General features: G+C 55.8%; 1 protein-coding gene across 2 annotated transcripts in view; it reads left to right on the forward strand.

The window, feature by feature from the left end:
- RNF123 (ring finger protein 123) overlaps positions 1-16,424 on the forward strand; it is a 31,779-nt gene that overhangs the window by 2,991 nt on the left and 12,364 nt on the right. For both annotated transcript variants that reach the window (XM_034956468.3, XM_034956469.2), the window contains exons 4-26: positions 4,679-4,758; positions 4,899-4,993; positions 5,421-5,475; positions 5,588-5,673; positions 5,976-6,062; positions 6,291-6,358; positions 6,516-6,641; positions 7,004-7,118; positions 7,204-7,308; positions 7,763-7,888; positions 8,008-8,100; positions 8,172-8,245; positions 9,043-9,160; positions 9,363-9,462; positions 9,635-9,696; positions 9,885-9,956; positions 10,184-10,304; positions 10,978-11,079; positions 12,201-12,307; positions 12,535-12,733; positions 13,085-13,230; positions 13,533-13,616; positions 14,342-14,449. In XM_034956468.3, coding sequence (XP_034812359.1) covers positions 4,679-4,758; positions 4,899-4,993; positions 5,421-5,475; positions 5,588-5,673; positions 5,976-6,062; positions 6,291-6,358; positions 6,516-6,641; positions 7,004-7,118; positions 7,204-7,308; positions 7,763-7,888; positions 8,008-8,100; positions 8,172-8,245; positions 9,043-9,160; positions 9,363-9,462; positions 9,635-9,696; positions 9,885-9,956; positions 10,184-10,304; positions 10,978-11,079; positions 12,201-12,307; positions 12,535-12,733; positions 13,085-13,230; positions 13,533-13,616; positions 14,342-14,449 — 2,329 coding nt within the window. The remainder of the gene's footprint in view (positions 1-4,678; positions 4,759-4,898; positions 4,994-5,420; positions 5,476-5,587; positions 5,674-5,975; positions 6,063-6,290; positions 6,359-6,515; positions 6,642-7,003; positions 7,119-7,203; positions 7,309-7,762; positions 7,889-8,007; positions 8,101-8,171; positions 8,246-9,042; positions 9,161-9,362; positions 9,463-9,634; positions 9,697-9,884; positions 9,957-10,183; positions 10,305-10,977; positions 11,080-12,200; positions 12,308-12,534; positions 12,734-13,084; positions 13,231-13,532; positions 13,617-14,341; positions 14,450-16,424) is intronic.

Here is a 16,424-nt window from a genome sequence, read left to right on the forward strand (position 1 = left end):
TAGTTATACTCTTTTAGTTATTTTTAAATGTACAATTATTATTTACTATAGTCACTCTGTTCTGCTACCAGATAGGTCTTATTAATTCGATTTTTTTGTACGCATTAGCCATCCCCATCTCCCCACAAGCCCTACACTACCCTTCCAAGCCTCTGGTAACCATCCAGTACTTTGCCTCTATGAGTTCAATTGTTTTAATTTTTAGCTGTCACAAATAAGTGATAACATGCAATGTTTGTCTTTTTCTGCCTGGCTTATTTCACTTAACATAATGACCTCCAGTTCCATCCAAGTTGTTGCACATTACAGGATCTCATTCTTTTTTATGGCCGAATAGTACTCCGTTGTGTATATGTACCATGTTTTCTTTATTTATTCATCTGTTGATGGACACTTAGATTGCTTCCAAATCTTGGCTATTGTGAACAGTGCTGCAACAAACATGGGAATGCAGATATCTCTTTGATATACTGATTTCCCTTCTTTCAGGTATATACCCAGCAGTGGGGTTGCTGGATCATATGGTAGCTCAATTTTTAGTTTAGTTTTTTTTTTTTTTGAAAAATTTTTTTTTTTGAGATGGAGTCTTGCTCTGTTGCCCAGGCTGGAGTGCAGGGGCACAATCTCAGCTCACTGCAAGCTCCGCCTCCCAGGTTCATGCCATTCTTCTGCCTCAGCCTCCCAAGTAGCTGGGACTGCAGGCGCCCGCCACCACGCCCAGCTAATTTTTTGCATTTTTAGTAGAGACGGGGTTTCACCGTGTTAGCCAGGATGGTCTTGATCTCCTGAGCTCGTGATCCGCCCACCTCGGCCTCCCAAAGTGCTGGGATTACAGGCGTGAGCCAGTGTGCCTGGCCTTTTTTTTTTTTTTTTTTTTTTTTTGAGATGGAGTTTTGCTCTTGTTGCCCAGCCTGGAGTGCAGTGGCATGATCTTGGCTCACTGCAACCTCTGCCTCCCAAGTTCTAGTAATTCTCCTGCCTCAGCCTCCCGAGTAGCTGGGATTACAGGCGCAAACCACCACACCCAGTTAATTTTGGTATTTTTAGTAGAGATGGGGTTTCGCCATGTTGGCTAGGCTGGTCTCGAACTCCTAGCCTCAGGTGATCCACCTGGACGTCCCAAAGTGCTGAGATTACAGGCACGAGCCACCACACTTGACCAATTTTTAGTTTTTTGAGGAACCTCCAAACTGTTCTCGATAGTGATTGCACTATTATAATTTACATTCCCACTAACAGCATACAGGGGTTCCACAACCTCGCCAGCATTTGTTATTGCCTGTCTTTTGGATAAAAGCCATTTTAGCTGGGGTGAGATGATATCTCGTAGTTTTGATTTGCATTTCTCTGATGACCAGTGACGTTGAATACCTTTCCATATGACTGTTTGCCATTCGTATGTCTTCTTTTGAGAAATGTCTGTTCATATCTTTTGCCCATCTTTTGATGGAATTATTAGTTTTTTTCCTATAGAGTTGTTTGCGTTCTTTGTATATTCTGGTTATTAATCCCTTGTCAGATGGGTAGTTTACAAATATTTTCTCCCATTTGTGGGCTGTCTCTTCACTTTGTTGATCGTTTACTTTGCTATGCAGAAGCTTTTTAACTTCATGTCTGTTTATCTTATAATGTATGTAGTTCAGATTATGCTGTATAGAAAACTTTAAAAAAATTTATCACCTTCAGTTCTTTTCTTAAAACGTTTTTATTGAGCTATGATTAATATACAATAAACTACACATACTTAAAGTGTACAATTTGATAAGTGTTAACATATATATAAAACCCGTGAAACCATCACTACCATCAAGGTAATGGACATGTCCCTCACTTCCAAAAGTCTATAGAACTTTGCATCCTATTTTTATCATCAAATGTTATCCCGTGAGTATTTTTCCCCATTATCAATTTATCTTACTGAGCATCTTTAGGGCCAGGGGGTCTGCTGTGGCCCATACAAGTGCCCTAGTTTGGAAGGACTTTTGCTTTTGTAAACAATGCTGTGAGTATGCCCAGGGCTGGAGTCATGTGGCTAGAGTGTTTGAACTGCAGTCACTTTTAAGACTGTTGCCAGATTACTTCTTCAAAGGATCAAGTAGGTTCTCCCTCCCTGCAGTGAGGCACGGTTGTCCCTGTCTCTCACCCCCTCATCAGCCTTAGCTGTTCTGTCTTTTACGACTTCTGCCCTTTAGGCAGGTCCAAAAGGCAGCAACGTTACCTGTTCTATTTAAGCAACTGTGGTGATCAGAAAGTGCCTGCTTGCAGAGAGTTCCTGCCCACCCCCACCCCATACTCAGTCCTGGCCTGTTCTCAGAGCCATCTGATCCCTACCTCATGTGATACCAGAGATGGTCCTGCTGCTGCTGCTGCTGCTGCTGCTGCTGCTGTGGCCGCCAGGAGAGACAGCAGGTGGTAGGGCTGTCAGTCAGTGGTTGTGGGTATTCAGGGCCCTGAACTGGGACCTAGGAGATCCAAAAAGGTCAGGGAAGTTGCTGGTCTTGGCCAAATGGGCAGTGCTGTAGGCACTCAGTGGTGGCTGTCTCAGGCCGACTGCCCACAGATATGTGCAGTCTGCTCTCAGGACGGGCACACGACTTTTGGGGTCAGGTACAAGAGTAGCCGTTCCAAGTGTGGGCTTGTTAAGAACTGTTTTCTTTTGAGACAGGGTCTCGCTATGTCACAATCATAGCTCACTGCAACCTCAAAGTCCCAGGCTCAAGGAATCCTCCCACCTCAGCCTCCCACATAGCTGGGACCACAAGCACATGCCACAGCACCCAGCTAATTTTTTTTTTTTTTTTAAGAGACAGGGTCTTACTGTGTCACCCAGGCTGGTCTCAAACCCCTGGGCTCAAGTGATTCTCCCACCTCAGCCTCCCAAAGTGCTGAGACTACAGGTGTGAGCCACCATGCTTGGCCTGTAACTGCTTTTGAGGAAGGCTCCTTTATCCTTGGGCCCACTGGGGTATTCAGAGATGGGGTTGGCTTTAGCCTTCTATGCTACTAGCTGAGCACCCCGACTGCATAGCCACCACCTGGCCTTGGCCTGGGACAGAGCAGCAGTGGGGAGGGGCCTTTGTGCATCTCTGCTCCTACAGCTCAGGGCTGAGAGTGGCTTACACTGGGGGAATATGTGATCCCTGAGCCTGGGTAGTGGCTACTTTGTCAGGGTGCTTGTCCCACCTTTGTCCCCTTCCAGAGCTTTCTGTCTGTGTGGATGAGTGGGGTAGGAACTGGCATTAAAGGTGGAAGAGCAGGTGGTGGCAGCCTGTGGGCAGCCAGGTGTGTAATGGGCCTCTGTTCTGCCTGAGTCCTGCTGGTTACCACCACCTCACTCCCTGCTATTCTTAGCAGCTGAGCTCAGGACAGCACTGACTGGCATTAGACAGTACCCTTTTTCCTCTAGGCGTGTGTGTTGAGAGGATGAGGGGGCCACCCAGACAGATTTTTCCCAACTCCTTTGGCCCGGGTAGGTGGGTCATGTGCTCCGCTGACCATTTATGGACTGGCGGGTACAGGACAGAGCCATCCAGCAGCTCAGAGGGCTGAGCCTTTCATACTTCCAGGACATGTCCCATTCAACACAGACTCCCCTGGCTGGGTGGTGGCGAGACTGGAATCTGCCCCAAAGGAACCACAGGCCTAGGGGCAAGGGTTGGACTAGGTGGCCTTGGTACTGACCACTTTGGGAACCAGCATTTCTCCCAGCCTTCTTCTTCCAGACATCATCAGCACAGCCACCTTTGAGAGCGGACAGGTTATGTGCTATGCAGACAGCACTTGTTATTCCCTGGGCTCTTCACAGCATCTCTAACATAAGTCATTATTCTGTTTTTACAGATGAAGGAATTAAGACTTAGAGAGGGCTACTTTTTTTTTTTTTTTTTTTTTTGAGACAGAGTCTTGCTCTGTCACCCAGACTAGAGTGCAGTGGCGCGATCATGGCTCACTGCAACCTCCGCCTCCCAGGTTCAAGCAATTCTCCTGCCTCCGCCTCCCAAGTAGCTGGTATTACAGGCACATGCCACCGCACCCAGCTACTTTTTGTATTTTTAGTAGAGTCGCAATTTCACCATGTTGGCCAGGCTGGTCTTGAACTACTGACCTCGTGATCTGCCCGCCTCAGCCTCCCAAAGTGCTGGGATTACAGGCATGAGCCACCGCACCCGGCCACATACTTTTTTTTTTTTTTTTTTTGAGACAGAGTCTTACTCTTGTTGCCTGGGCTGAAGTACAATGACACGATCTTGGCTTACTATAACCTCTGCCCCACCAAGGTTCAAGCGATTCTCCTGCCTCTGCCTCCCGAGTAGCTGGGATTATACGCATGCACCACCACACCCAGCTAATTTTTGTATTTTTAGTAGGGATGGGGTTTCACCATGTGGCCAGGCTGGTCTCGAACTCCTGACCTCAGGTGATCTACCCGCCTCGGCCTCCCAAAGTGCTGGGATTACAGGCATGGGCCACCACACCCGGCCTGGACCGGTTATACTTTTGAGTTTAGTGGAGAATTCAGCCTTCTGACCTCCTGCATGCCAGAATCTAGGACTAGGCACAGCCCTTTTTCTGGAGTCTAGGCAGCCCCCCTGTGAGCTCAGGGGAAAGGATGGGATTTAGTGTCATCTGGCTGATGTCAAGGACTTGTGGACCCCTGGCAGCCTCTCACTTTCCCCAGGAAACCCCTGAACTTCCAGAACCTGCCAGAACATTTGGACCAGTTGCTACAGGTGGACAATGAGGAGGAGGAAAGCCAGGGTATGTGGCCACCTCTGGAGTGGGGTTGGGAGGTGCAGAGCTGGGACGTAGGGGGCCTGGAGACGTCTGGTGAGCTCAGGACACCCTATGCATCCTGTCAAATGCTCCACCCTGCCTGACCCCACCTCTCCTCTTTTCAGGACAGGTTGAAGGGCGGCTTGGCCCATCCACTGTGGTCCTGGACCACACAGGCGGCTTTGAGGGGCTTCTCCTGGTGGATGATGACCTGCTGGGGGTGAGTGAGGGTGAGGTGTGGAGACCCAGGTCCAGCCCCTTCTGACATAGCCCCAGGCTCCTCCTGATGTGGCCCTAGTCTCTCTACTCATCTGATGGGGCTGCAGCCAAAACTTGTCCTGACGTGGCCCCAGACCATTGTGTTCTCAGTCCTCAAACTCTCCCACTAAAGCCCTGAAACAGTCTTGATGTGGCCTCAGCCCCCAGCCCTTCCCAGCACAGCCCTGAGTCCCTCTCTCATCCTGCCTTGGCCCAGGATCCTTCCTGATACAAGCCTACCCCCTCCCACCGTCCTCAGGCACAGTGCAGTGTTGGCCACCACAGGCAAATACCACCAGGGCTGGCTCAGTTGGGGATGGGGTCTTTTTCCCTTGGGGAGATGCTCTGTGTGCCTGGGAGCAAGCCCACCACCCCTCTTCTTCACCCAGGTGATTGGACACAGCAACTTTGGCACCATCCGCTCTACCACATGCGTGTACAAAGGTAAGACCTTACCCTGCTGTGGCCTAGGTAGTTAGGAGAAAGTTTAAGGGCCCAGGCATGAGGCAAGAGGCAGTCTTTGTCCACCTCATGGCCCTAACTCAGCTCTTTCCAGGGAAATGGGTCTACGAGGTCCTCATCTCCTCCCAGGGGCTCATGCAGATCGGCTGGTGCACCATCAGCTGCCGCTTCAACCAGGAGGTACACATTGGGGAGGGGACCCCTCCCTGGGCCCAGGGAGAGCTTCTCCTGCCACAGGCCTCATCAGGTCTCCAGATCCCCTCAGAACTGCCTAGGACCCTAACTAACCTGGACTGCCCTTTGGAGAAGAAACGTGTCCCACCCAATCCCAGGCACCCCAACTCAGAGAATACCTCTTACTCTTTCCCTCAGATCATCTGTTCCCTTCTGTAGAGCCATATGCATCCAAGGCTGGTGATTGGTGGGCTCTGGCCCAGACCCTGCCTGCCTCACCAGGGACCTCATAGGCATTTCCTCCCTAGGAGGGGGTTGGAGATACACACAACTCCTATGCCTATGATGGCAACCGCGTGCGCAAGTGGAACGTGACCACTACGAATTATGGCAAGGTGAGAGCCAAGCCCCTGTGGGTCATCCGCCCCATGACTGTTACTACAGCTTATTTGGAGCCGCTGGGCAGCCATAAGGGACTACAGGGCACCAGGGAAGGGTCAGGGACCCAGGTCCTTTGTCCTTGTGGCTAGTCTCCCTTGGGTGGTTCTGGAAACGCAGCTGGGGTTCAGAGTCAGCAGGCTGCTGGGCTTCTGTGCATCTGGTGAGGCCTCCTCTCATGGCAGGCGTGGGCAGCGGGGGACATCGTGAGCTGCCTGATCGACCTGGATGATGGCACTCTGTCCTTCTGCCTGTGAGTTTCCTATCTCTATGCACAGGCCTGGCCCCTGGGACCTCCCCAGACTGCCTCCAGTTTCCTGGGCCCTGTAAGGGGCCAGACTGAGTTTGATAGCCTGAGGGTGGGCAGCCACATGCTTAGCACTGGCTCACAGACCCACCCTTCTCCCCAGGAACGGTGTATCACTGGGCACTGCCTTTGAGAACCTATCCAGGGGCCTGGGTATGGCCTACTTCCCAGCCATCAGCCTCTCTTTCAAGGAGTCCGTGGCCTTCAACTTTGGCAGCCGTCCTCTGCGATATCATTTTGTGAAGATGGCTGTGGGCTGCTCAGAAGCTCTTGGGGAAGCTGGGATGAGGGGCTCCCTACCCCAGGGGTGCCATGGGCTGGTGGCAGGCCCTGGCTGCTGCAGAGTTAGTGGGGGGCCATGCAGGGTGTCGAAGAAAACTTTCCTCGCAGCAGCCTGGTTGGTTGGGTGCCCTTGTCTCCACTGAACAGATGAGGAATGTGAAGCATCCTCCCTAGGGAGAATAAGTGGGCAAGTTGTGATGCAAACCAGCCCTGCCCTAGAGCCCAGGCCCCGGGGTGGGGGGTGGGCAGTGGAGAGGGAGTAGGCATGTCTGAGCCACAGATAAGGCGTTGCTGGCTTAACTCTGGCACCTACCCAGTGGCAGGCTACCGGCCCCTGCAGGACCCACCGAGTGCTGACCTGGTGCGGGCACAGAGGTTGCTGGGCTGCTTCCGGGCAGTGCTGAGTGTGGAGCTGGACCCTGTGGTGAGCTGGGGTCTGGGCCAGGCGGGGTGGGGGGCTTCCACAGCCTCCTGCCCCTCACACTTCTCCCTCCTCCCCCTCCACACAGGAGGGACGGCTGTTGGACAAGGAGAGCTCCAAGTGGCGGTTGCGGGGCCAGCCCACCGTCCTCCTCACACTGGCCCACATCTTCCATCACTTTGCACCACTTCTGGTGAGCGGCATTGGGAGGGGCATGGGAGGGGAGGAGATAGGCCATGCTAGACACGCCCGTGGTAGATGTGCCCTCACTGAGGGCTGCAGTGCTGAGGTCCCACAGCATCACCTGGCGGGGGCCCCATGTGACCAGGGCCCTCAGACCTCAGTCAGTCCCCCAGGGAAACAGGGACATTGCCAACCAAGGGCATCAGGGGATGTCCTGGAAAGAAGACTGAAGGATAATAACATCCCAGGCCAAGGAAACTGCGTGTGCCAAGCCTTAGAGGAGCCGTGGGGCAATGACCTTCTTGTCCCTCAGTCAGACCCCGGAAGGGGTCATCTATGTTTGGTGTTGCTCGAGTGGCTCAAGGCTCTGTGCCTGAGGCTTGTGCCTCGGCCATGTGCCAGGGCAGGGGTGCCTTGACCAGAGTGGAAGGCCACCACCTCACCAGTGCCTGGCCTTGGTGCAGCGCAAGGTGTATCTGGTGGAGGCTGTGCTCATGAGCTTCCTGCTGGGCATCGTGGAGAAGGGCACACCCACACAGGCACAGTCCGTGGTGCACCAGGTCCTGGACCTCTTGTGGCTCTTCATGGAGGTGAGGCTCCTGACCTCAGGCCTCAGGCCTGGCTGTCAGTCTTCACTGGGGTCGGGAAGATACGGGGAGAATCTTGGAAAAGGCCCCAGTCATGGCTGCCTTGGCATCTCTTCCCCCAGGACTACGAGGTACAAGATTGCCTCAAGCAGTTGATGATGTCTCTGCTTCGGCTGTACCGATTCTCACCCATTGTCCCAGACCTGGGCCTACAGGTGGGAGCCCCTACCCCTGCCCTGAGCCCCCTGGGACTCGCCTGTCCACTCTGAACGCCCCCTCTCCACAGATCCATTACCTGCGGCTCACTATCGCCATCCTGAGGCATGAGAAGTCCCGCAAGTTTCTGCTTAGCAATGTCCTGTATCCTTTCCTTGCTGCCTGGCAGGCCAGACATGGGGTGCCCTCTGGACTCAGCAGAGGCCAGGAAGGGGAGTGTCATCAGGCCAGGGGTCCCCTGGGAGCATCAGGAGGACCAGAGCTGCCCAACATGTGGCATTTTCTCTACAGAGCAAGGACGAGAGAGCAAAGGACTGAGCCTGGCCAGCCAGCCTAGCCAGGCTGCAGACTCAGACTCAGACTGAATGACTGCAGACTCAGGCTATGCAGAGGTGTGGGAGGGGCCACAGGGCCTGCCCTCTTCGGCCACAGCCCAGCACTTTTGTTCATGTTCCACAGTGGGGATTCCTGCAAGATCTTTAAGGAGGCAGCTCTTCCTGCTTCCCAGAATTGTTGAGAACTGCATGAGTGAGTGAGAGCATAGCTTTGAGCCCCTGGCTGGGAAGCCTCAGCTTGTAGCCGTTTTCTTGGTCTGGGGTCTTCCACCCTCCAGGAGGCAGACACAAAGCTGGGAGACACAGAGGTCAGAGTTGGGGCCTGAGAAAAGGCCACCAGTCCCTCTCTCCAGCTTGTCCCACAGTCATCTGTTCCTGTGACAAGCCCTTATCGTGCACTTGCTGGGTACTGGAGCTGGTGGGCTTAACCACCACAGCTTTTTGTCAGGGAGCATGCCCTGGGGGTCAGACACATAGCAGCAACATGCCCCTGTGGTGGTGGGAGAGCTGTGGTAGGCACATCCAGGGATGGGCTCCTGGGGAAGGACTCTTGAGGGTGTGCAGAGTGCCCTTTGGCAAGCAGAGCCCTGCCTTGACACCCGCCAGCTTCGACGTGCTCCGCTCCGTCGTCTTCTTTTACATCAAGAGCCCCCTGCGTGTGGAGGAGGCCGGCCTGCAGGAGCTCATTCCCACCACCTGGTGGCCCCACTGCTCCAGTAGGGAGGTGAGTGCACCCCAAGTGGGATGGGCAGAGGTCATGGCAAGGCCCCTGGCCTGGGCATCTGGCCACTGGGCATCTAGCATGAGGCCTTTTCACTGGCCCTGGTCCCTGAAGCCCTGGGGATGGAGTGTGGGTGTTCTGAGTGAAGGAGGCCTGGCTAGGTCCCAGGTGACCCTGCTGTATTCCACCTGCTACCCCTGCCTAGGGCAAAGAGAGCACGGAGATGAAGGAGGAGACCGCAGAGGAGCGGCTGCGGCGGCGAGCCTACGAACGGGGCTGCCAGCGGCTCAGGAAGCGCATTGAAGGTCAGCCTGCCTTGGGCACGGGGTAGGGTGGGAGGTGTGTGTGTGCACATGAGGGTGCTTGGAGGTGCCCATGTCTAGGTGGGACTTGGGGAACCCTGGTGGTGGAGCCCTGGCCCAAACCTGCCCCCCATCTCCTGGAGCCTGAGGGCCATGTTCCTCACCTCACCTCCAGTGGTGGAAGAACTACAGATCCAGATCCTGAAGCTGCTGCTGGACAATAAAGATGACAATGGGGTGAGTGACTCCCAGAGCCCTGGGTGGGGCCCTGTGGGGAGGGATGCTGCACTGGGCCTTAAGACCCAGAGGGTGGGAACTGGGTTTGGTTCCCATGGCAGGGGCTGGGGGAAGGTGCAGCACTGAGCCAGCCCAGTCTGAGCCTGCATTCTCAGCTCAGCACAGCCTCACTTTTCCCTCTCTCAAAGGGTGAAGCTTCTAGGTATATCTTCCTGACCAAGTTTCGCAAGTTTCTGCAGGAGAACGCCAGTGGCCGGGGGGTAGGTGTCCTCCAGGCCAGCCCACTGTGGACCCCCGGCTGCACTACACATGCCATGCCCTCAGCACCTGGCACTTCTCGGACTGCCTCATCCCTGCCTAGCCCCAAGCTTTTCTCTGCTGCTTTTCCCTCCCTGCTCAACCCTCGACCCTCAGGCAGGGCCTTGGATGAGGAATGGGCAAGGCACTGGGCTGGCACCAATGCATGTTTCATGCCTGGTGTCCACAGAACATGCCCATGCTCTGCCCCCCTGAGTACATGGTCTGCTTTTTACACCGGCTGATCTCTGCCCTGCGCTACTATTGGGATGAATACAAGGCTTCCAATCCTCATGCTTCCTTCAGTGAGGGTGAGTGGCACCGGGGTCCCAGGTCAGTGAGGCTGGACAGAGCCAGGCGTAGGGCAGCCCCTAATGTTAGTGCAGAGTGCTGAGCTGAGGCTGTGGGCTGTGGGGAGTTGTCCCCGGCATCCTGCCTGGTTGAGTCCTACCCAGCCACAGGCGGCTTCTCCACTGGGGCAGCAGGAGCCCTGCACCCCAGGCCTGCCGATCCTGTGTTTGCTCTGATTGTCCCACGGGCTCCTACCATTGTGGGCTCTTTTCTTCCGTCCTTGCCCCCCCATTCCTCTGTGCGTCCTTTATAGGGCTGCCTTGGGTGGGTGCTGGGGGGCCCTGTGTTTGAGTCCCCAAGGGTCAGTGGGAGCCTTACCTGCCCTGGATTGGGGGATATCCCACAGGACTGGGGCTGGGCCTCTCTGCTTCTCCTGAGTGAACGGCTGCCATGAGTACCCCCATCACCCCAAGTTATGCAGCTGCTGGCTCTGACCTGAAATGGCAGGGGTGGAGAAGAGGTAGGGGAGGTCTGTTTCTTGGTCCAGGAGACAGTTTCTCTGTCTGCCTGGATGGGTGAGTGGCCAAAGCCAGAATTCCCAGGCTGTGCTAGGCCAGATTGGAGGGGAGGGCTGTGGGGAGGGTCTTCCTACTGGGCCGCGACCACTGGCCTAGCCTCCTCAATTCCTCGCAGAGGCCTACATCCCGCCCCAGGTCTTCTATAATGGCAAGGTGGACTACTTTGACCTGCAGCGCCTGGGGGGCCTCCTCTCGCACCTGCGGAAGACCCTCAAAGGTGTGTACAGGCCTGTGGGCCGGGAGCAGTTCTGGGGCCAGGTGGGGGACTGTCCCTGAGCCTGCTCTGCTGTGGATGCTGAGCCATCCTATGGCCACCAGAGGGTGCCCAAGTCTCTCCACCCACTCAGGCAGGGAGATACTGATCTGCCTGCCCTGCATCTGGGCAGCTTCTCTTTCCCGCCAGCACCCACGCCATAGGGGTCGGGCGTGCCTGGCAGGGGACCAGGGATCTTGGTGAGGTGTGGATGGGGCGTGCAGGTGCTGCCGGAGCTGCCTTCAGGGATGAGCACAAGCTGCCCCGGTGCAGGGCTGAGGGCACAGCGAGAGCAAGGCCCTGAGCCGGGCACGAGGGTGGGTCTGTGCTGTCAGAACCTCTCTCTGGCTGCCGCAGTGTGTACGCCGGAGTGCAGGGGCTGAGAGACAGGGAGCCCAGGTGTCCCCACACAGGAGATAAGGGCCTGCCCAGGTAGGTAGGGGAGGGCACAGGTGGAGGAGAGGAGTCAGGATGACCCCAGGCTTCCTGCCAGAGGTTGTGTGGATGGGGTGCCATCAGGGAGAGGGGCTGCAGGAGGTGGTGGAGATGAGAAATTCTGTTTGGACACAGCGCGTTTAGCGGGGAGCAAGGCCTGGGCGGGAGGCAGCGAAGGCGGGGTCAGTTGTCAGCACGGTGGTGGGGATGAGCCTGGGATGAGGCTTGGCTCCCACTGGGAGTGCCCAGAATGAAGCAGCCCTGGCATCTCCTTTTGTTTATGGAGTAGTCAGAGAGTGGGGGAGGCCCTGGAGAGCAGGAAGTCCTGGGAAACAAAGCCAGGGACCGGCAGGAAGGGCATGATGGGCTTACATCTATGTAGAATAAAGAAAGTCAATTTGAAAATAAATGAAAAAGAAGGGTGTGATGGGGAAAGCCTCCTGTTACTGAGTGGCAGCTAGACGGGGCCCTTGAGATGCAGAGTGAAGGCTGGGTGGAGGAGGCGGAGGGGCGAGGGGCAGATACGGTGCTAAACCGGGCTCTGCAAGGCCTCCTGCCCAGTGTGCTGGGCTCTCTCACCATCCTGGGCACTTCCACTGTGGCCCCTTGCGCCACCACTGGCCTGAGAACCCTCCTGCTCTTCCTCCCAGATGACCTTGCTTCCAAAGCCAACATTGTGATGGACCCACTGGAGCTCCAGTCAACCGCCATGGATGACCTAGATGAGGATGAGGAGCCAGCCCCAGCTATGGCCCAGGTGCCACAGTGGGGGCAGGCGGTGGGATTTGTGTTGGGCTTATCCTGTATCTTATGGGCAGGGGTCTCATCCAGGGCCACTTCCCGCTCCATGCAGGCAAGGGGTTTCTTACTGGGCTGGTGTCTTGCTGTGGGTGGAGGCATGGACCCTCCCTCACAATTCTGCAGCCCCGTGGGCCAAGGGAACCCTGAGCCAGCCCTGGTCCTGGCCGCCTTTCTTCACTGCAGCGCCCCATGCAGGCCCTGGCTGTTGGGGGGCCACTGCCCCTGCCCCGGCCCGGCTGGCTCAGTTCTCCAACTTTGGGCCGAGCCAACCGCTTCCTCAGCACAGCGGCTGTGAGCCTCATGACCCCACGGCGGCCTCTGAGCACCTCAGAGAAAGTGAAGGTCCGCACACTGAGCGTGGAGCAGAGGACCCGTGAGGACAGTAGGTGCTTGGTGGGGTCAGGCAGGTCCCCGAAGGACCCTTCCACAGTGTACAGTCCCCGACCCGGGCAAAGCCAAAATACACCCCATGCCCTCCCAGCCCTGTGGCCTGGCAGCATCCCAGGAGCGCAGGAAGCACACTCCGAGGGCAGGAGATCAATGCCGCAGAAATAGGTCCTGGCACCGCAGGCCTTGCCCTGCACTCCACCCCTACCCCCATGCCCCCATGGGCTCCCCGCGGGTCCCTCCTTGGGCACAGGAATGGGAGAGATGATTTCCTCTCCTGCTGTGAGGCAGGCTCAGGAGAGCCGGGATGGCCCTACCCTTGACCCTTCCCTCCCCAACTCCCCAGTTGAAGGCAGCCACTGGAATGAGGGCTTGCTGCTGGGGCGGCCCCCCGAGGAGCCTGAGCAGCCCCTCACCGAGAACTCGCTGCTGGAAGTCCTGGATGGGGCGGTCATGATGTACAACCTCAGCGTACACCAGCAGCTGGGCAAGGTCGTGCACTCTTGGACCCCGCATTGGGTGGCGGGTGTTGTGCGTGTTTGGTTGTGTGTGTATTCCTGTGTGCACATGGGCCCGCAGGGCTGCCTGTTCAAGACCGTGCATGGGAGCACATGCCTCAGCGAGGCTGGTTTCTGCTCCTGCTGCCTCAGTCTGACCTGCTGACTGTTGTGGGAATGGGACCGCCCTGGGCCTAAGGTTGGGACCTTGGCAGGGCTGGGGTCCAGACTGGGTCTGAAGAAGCCTGGATGAAGTGCCCAAGGGACACTCTGGACATGTGGTCCCATGCTGTGTAGATGGTGGGTGTCTCCGATGATGTCAGTGAATACGCTATGGCTCTGAGGGACACAGAGGACAAGCTCCGCCGGTGCCCCAAGAGGGTAAGGCCCACATAGTCTTGGTGAGGGGCAGCTTGCTTACTCGTACAGGTAACCACAGATGAAGTCTGGTTCTGGGGGCTGCCCTGGCAGTTCTCATCCCCACTCTAGCCCTGGCCATAGCACGCCAGTGAGAGTGGGGCTGGCAGCAAGGCCTGGCACCCATCACCAGTGTGGCCTGTGCCTAGGTGCCCCCCACCCCCTGGGCCCAATAAGTGCTGAAGCACACCCACTCTCCTCATCAATTATTCATTGACCCTGAGTGCTTCCTCGGCCACTTGCAGAGTCAGCAGGAAGCAGGGCCTGGCTCCACTGCACCCTCCGGAGCCCTCTGCTGTAGCTGCCCTGGCCCAGGAAGGTGGGGCCCAGTGTGTCCAGGCTGAGCTTCCCTGACAGCCCCCACCCACCCCCACCTGTCAGCAGATCCCTGGGTCTGGCAGCTGGGGGAGCAGCGGTTCTGGCATCAGGTCCCTGGGTGCTCTGGCCAGCGGCTCACAGACCCCCAGCTGGGCCTCACTTCCATGTCATGAGGGGACCACCATGGCCTTGTTCTGAGGCTGGCTCAGGGTCACCAGAGGGTCAGTGGCAGAAGAAGTTTTTGAAAAATGGAGCCCAATCCCTTGCCTGCTCCAGGCACTAGAGGGCCCTTCCTAGGCTGCCTGCAGGATCAGGGTGGACCTGGGTATGGGGCCATGTCTTGATTGTCCTCCTTTCCCCTTGGGTGGCAGAGGAAGGACATCCTTGCAGAGTTGACCAAGAGCCAGAAGGTTTTCTCAGAAAAGCTGGACCACCTGAGCCGCCGTCTTGCATGGGTCCATGCCACTGTCTACTCCCAGGTGAGCTGGTATTGCAGCTGCCCCTTCCCGACCTCACTGTCTGGCCACGGGTCTAGCAAGGTTGTGCCAGGGCCCTTGATGCCCCCACCCTCTCGGGCCTCTGGCACACACATGTCCCTTCCCACACTTCAGACTCCATCACCCCATGCCATGTCCCCTGTACCCCTCATGCTCTGTGGACTGAGGAAGCGCAGTTTCTGGACCTCCAGTTCGCCTCATAGACCTGTCCTTGGAGGAACAAACTCTGTCTGTCTGCCTCCCCTGCTCCCACCCCCTCCCAGTTTCTTGGCCCCCGTCCTTCTCTCCCAGTGCATCAGGGGCTCTGCAGTCTTTCCCGGAGGCACACTCCACCATCTGTGTCTGCCTCTGTCTGACTCATTACCACCCGAGGCCACTGGCTTGTTCCCCACTCACTCATTCACTTGCTCATTCATTCAATAACATGCACCCAAAACCTGGTGTGTGCCAGGTGCTGTCCTGGAACTAGGGACACACACACATTAGTAAGTCAGAAAGATGAGCCTCTGCCTTCTGAAGGCACTCAGCCTGGTCAGATACATGGATGGACAGACAGATGGATGGGGCACTCCTGCTGTGACTGAAGTTTCACCCCCAGGCCTCAGACCCTCTGGACTTGTTTCCTCTCCCTGCCGCTCTTGGCATCTCTTCCCTAACCAGTGAGTGCCCTGAGGGTCTCTTCAGGTGCCCAGGTCAGGGTATCTGCTGTCTTCTTGGGCATACCCCTGCATGACTGGGTGATCGAGGCCTTTGGTGTCCCCATTTCTATCATCTCTGCTTGCTGTTTCTTCTCATGGCTCTTTTGCAAAACCCAAACCACCTCCACCTTTTTCCCATTCGTGACTCTCTTGCTACCCTGGATGACCGTGCTTACTGCCCCATGACAGGAACTTCCTCTCCCTTCTGTCCTGAGATTTCCTGCCTGCCCACCTCCCTCAGAAGTTTGGCTGCCCTCTCCCACACTGTCTTCTCAAGACCCTTGCCCTCTCATCTCTCTGCCTTTTTTTAGTTATGCTAAAATATGTGTGACATAAAATGTACCATCCTAGCTGTGTTTTTTTTTGTTTTGTTTTGTTTTGTGTTTTTTTTTTGAGACAGAGTCTCACTCTGTTGCCCAGGCTGGAGTGCAATGGCATGATCTTGGCTCACTGCAACCTCTGTCTCCCGGGTTCAAGCAGTTCTCCTGGATTATAGATGTGCTACCGCGCCCGGCTACTTTTTGTATTTTTTGGTAGAGACAGGGTTTCACTTTGTTGGCCTGGCTGGTCTCAAACTCCTGGCCTCATGTGATCCTGCCACCTCGGCCTCCCAAAGTGCTGGGGTTACAGGCGTGCGCCACTGTGCCCGGTCACCCATCATAGCCATTTTTAAGTGTTAAGTCTATTCACATTGTCGTGCAGCCAATCTCCACACTCATTTCATCTTGCAAAACTGATACTCCGTGCCTGTTGAACAAAACCTCCTGTCCTCCCTTCCCCAGCTTCCCTGACAGCTCCCACCCACCCCCACCTGTCAGCAGATCCCTGGGTCTGGCAGCTGGGGGAGCAGCGGTTCTGGCATCAGGTCCCTGGGTGCTCTGGCCAGCGGCTCACAGACCCCCAGCTGGGCCTTACTTCCATGTCATGAGGGGACCACCATGGCCCTGTTCTGAGGCTAGCTCAGGTTGCCCCTGGCAACCACCATCCTACTTTCTGTCTCTGAATTTGACTATACTAAGCACCTCATCTAGGAAGAATCATACACTATTCGTTCTTTTGTGTATGGCTTTAGCATAATGTCCTCAAGGTTCATTCATGTTATAGCATGTGTCAGAATTTCTTCATTTTCCAGGCTGAATAATATTCTGTTGTACGGACACCACATTTCATGTATCCAGTCCTTTGCTGATGGACACTCGGGTTGCTTCTACTTTGGGCTACTGTGAATAATGCTGTAATGAACATGGGTGTGCAAAGAT

The sequence above is a fragment of the Pan paniscus genome, chromosome 2 (genome assembly GCF_029289425.2).
Source record: "Pan paniscus chromosome 2, NHGRI_mPanPan1-v2.0_pri, whole genome shotgun sequence".
NCBI classification, from domain to species: Eukaryota; Metazoa; Chordata; class Mammalia; order Primates; family Hominidae; genus Pan; species Pan paniscus.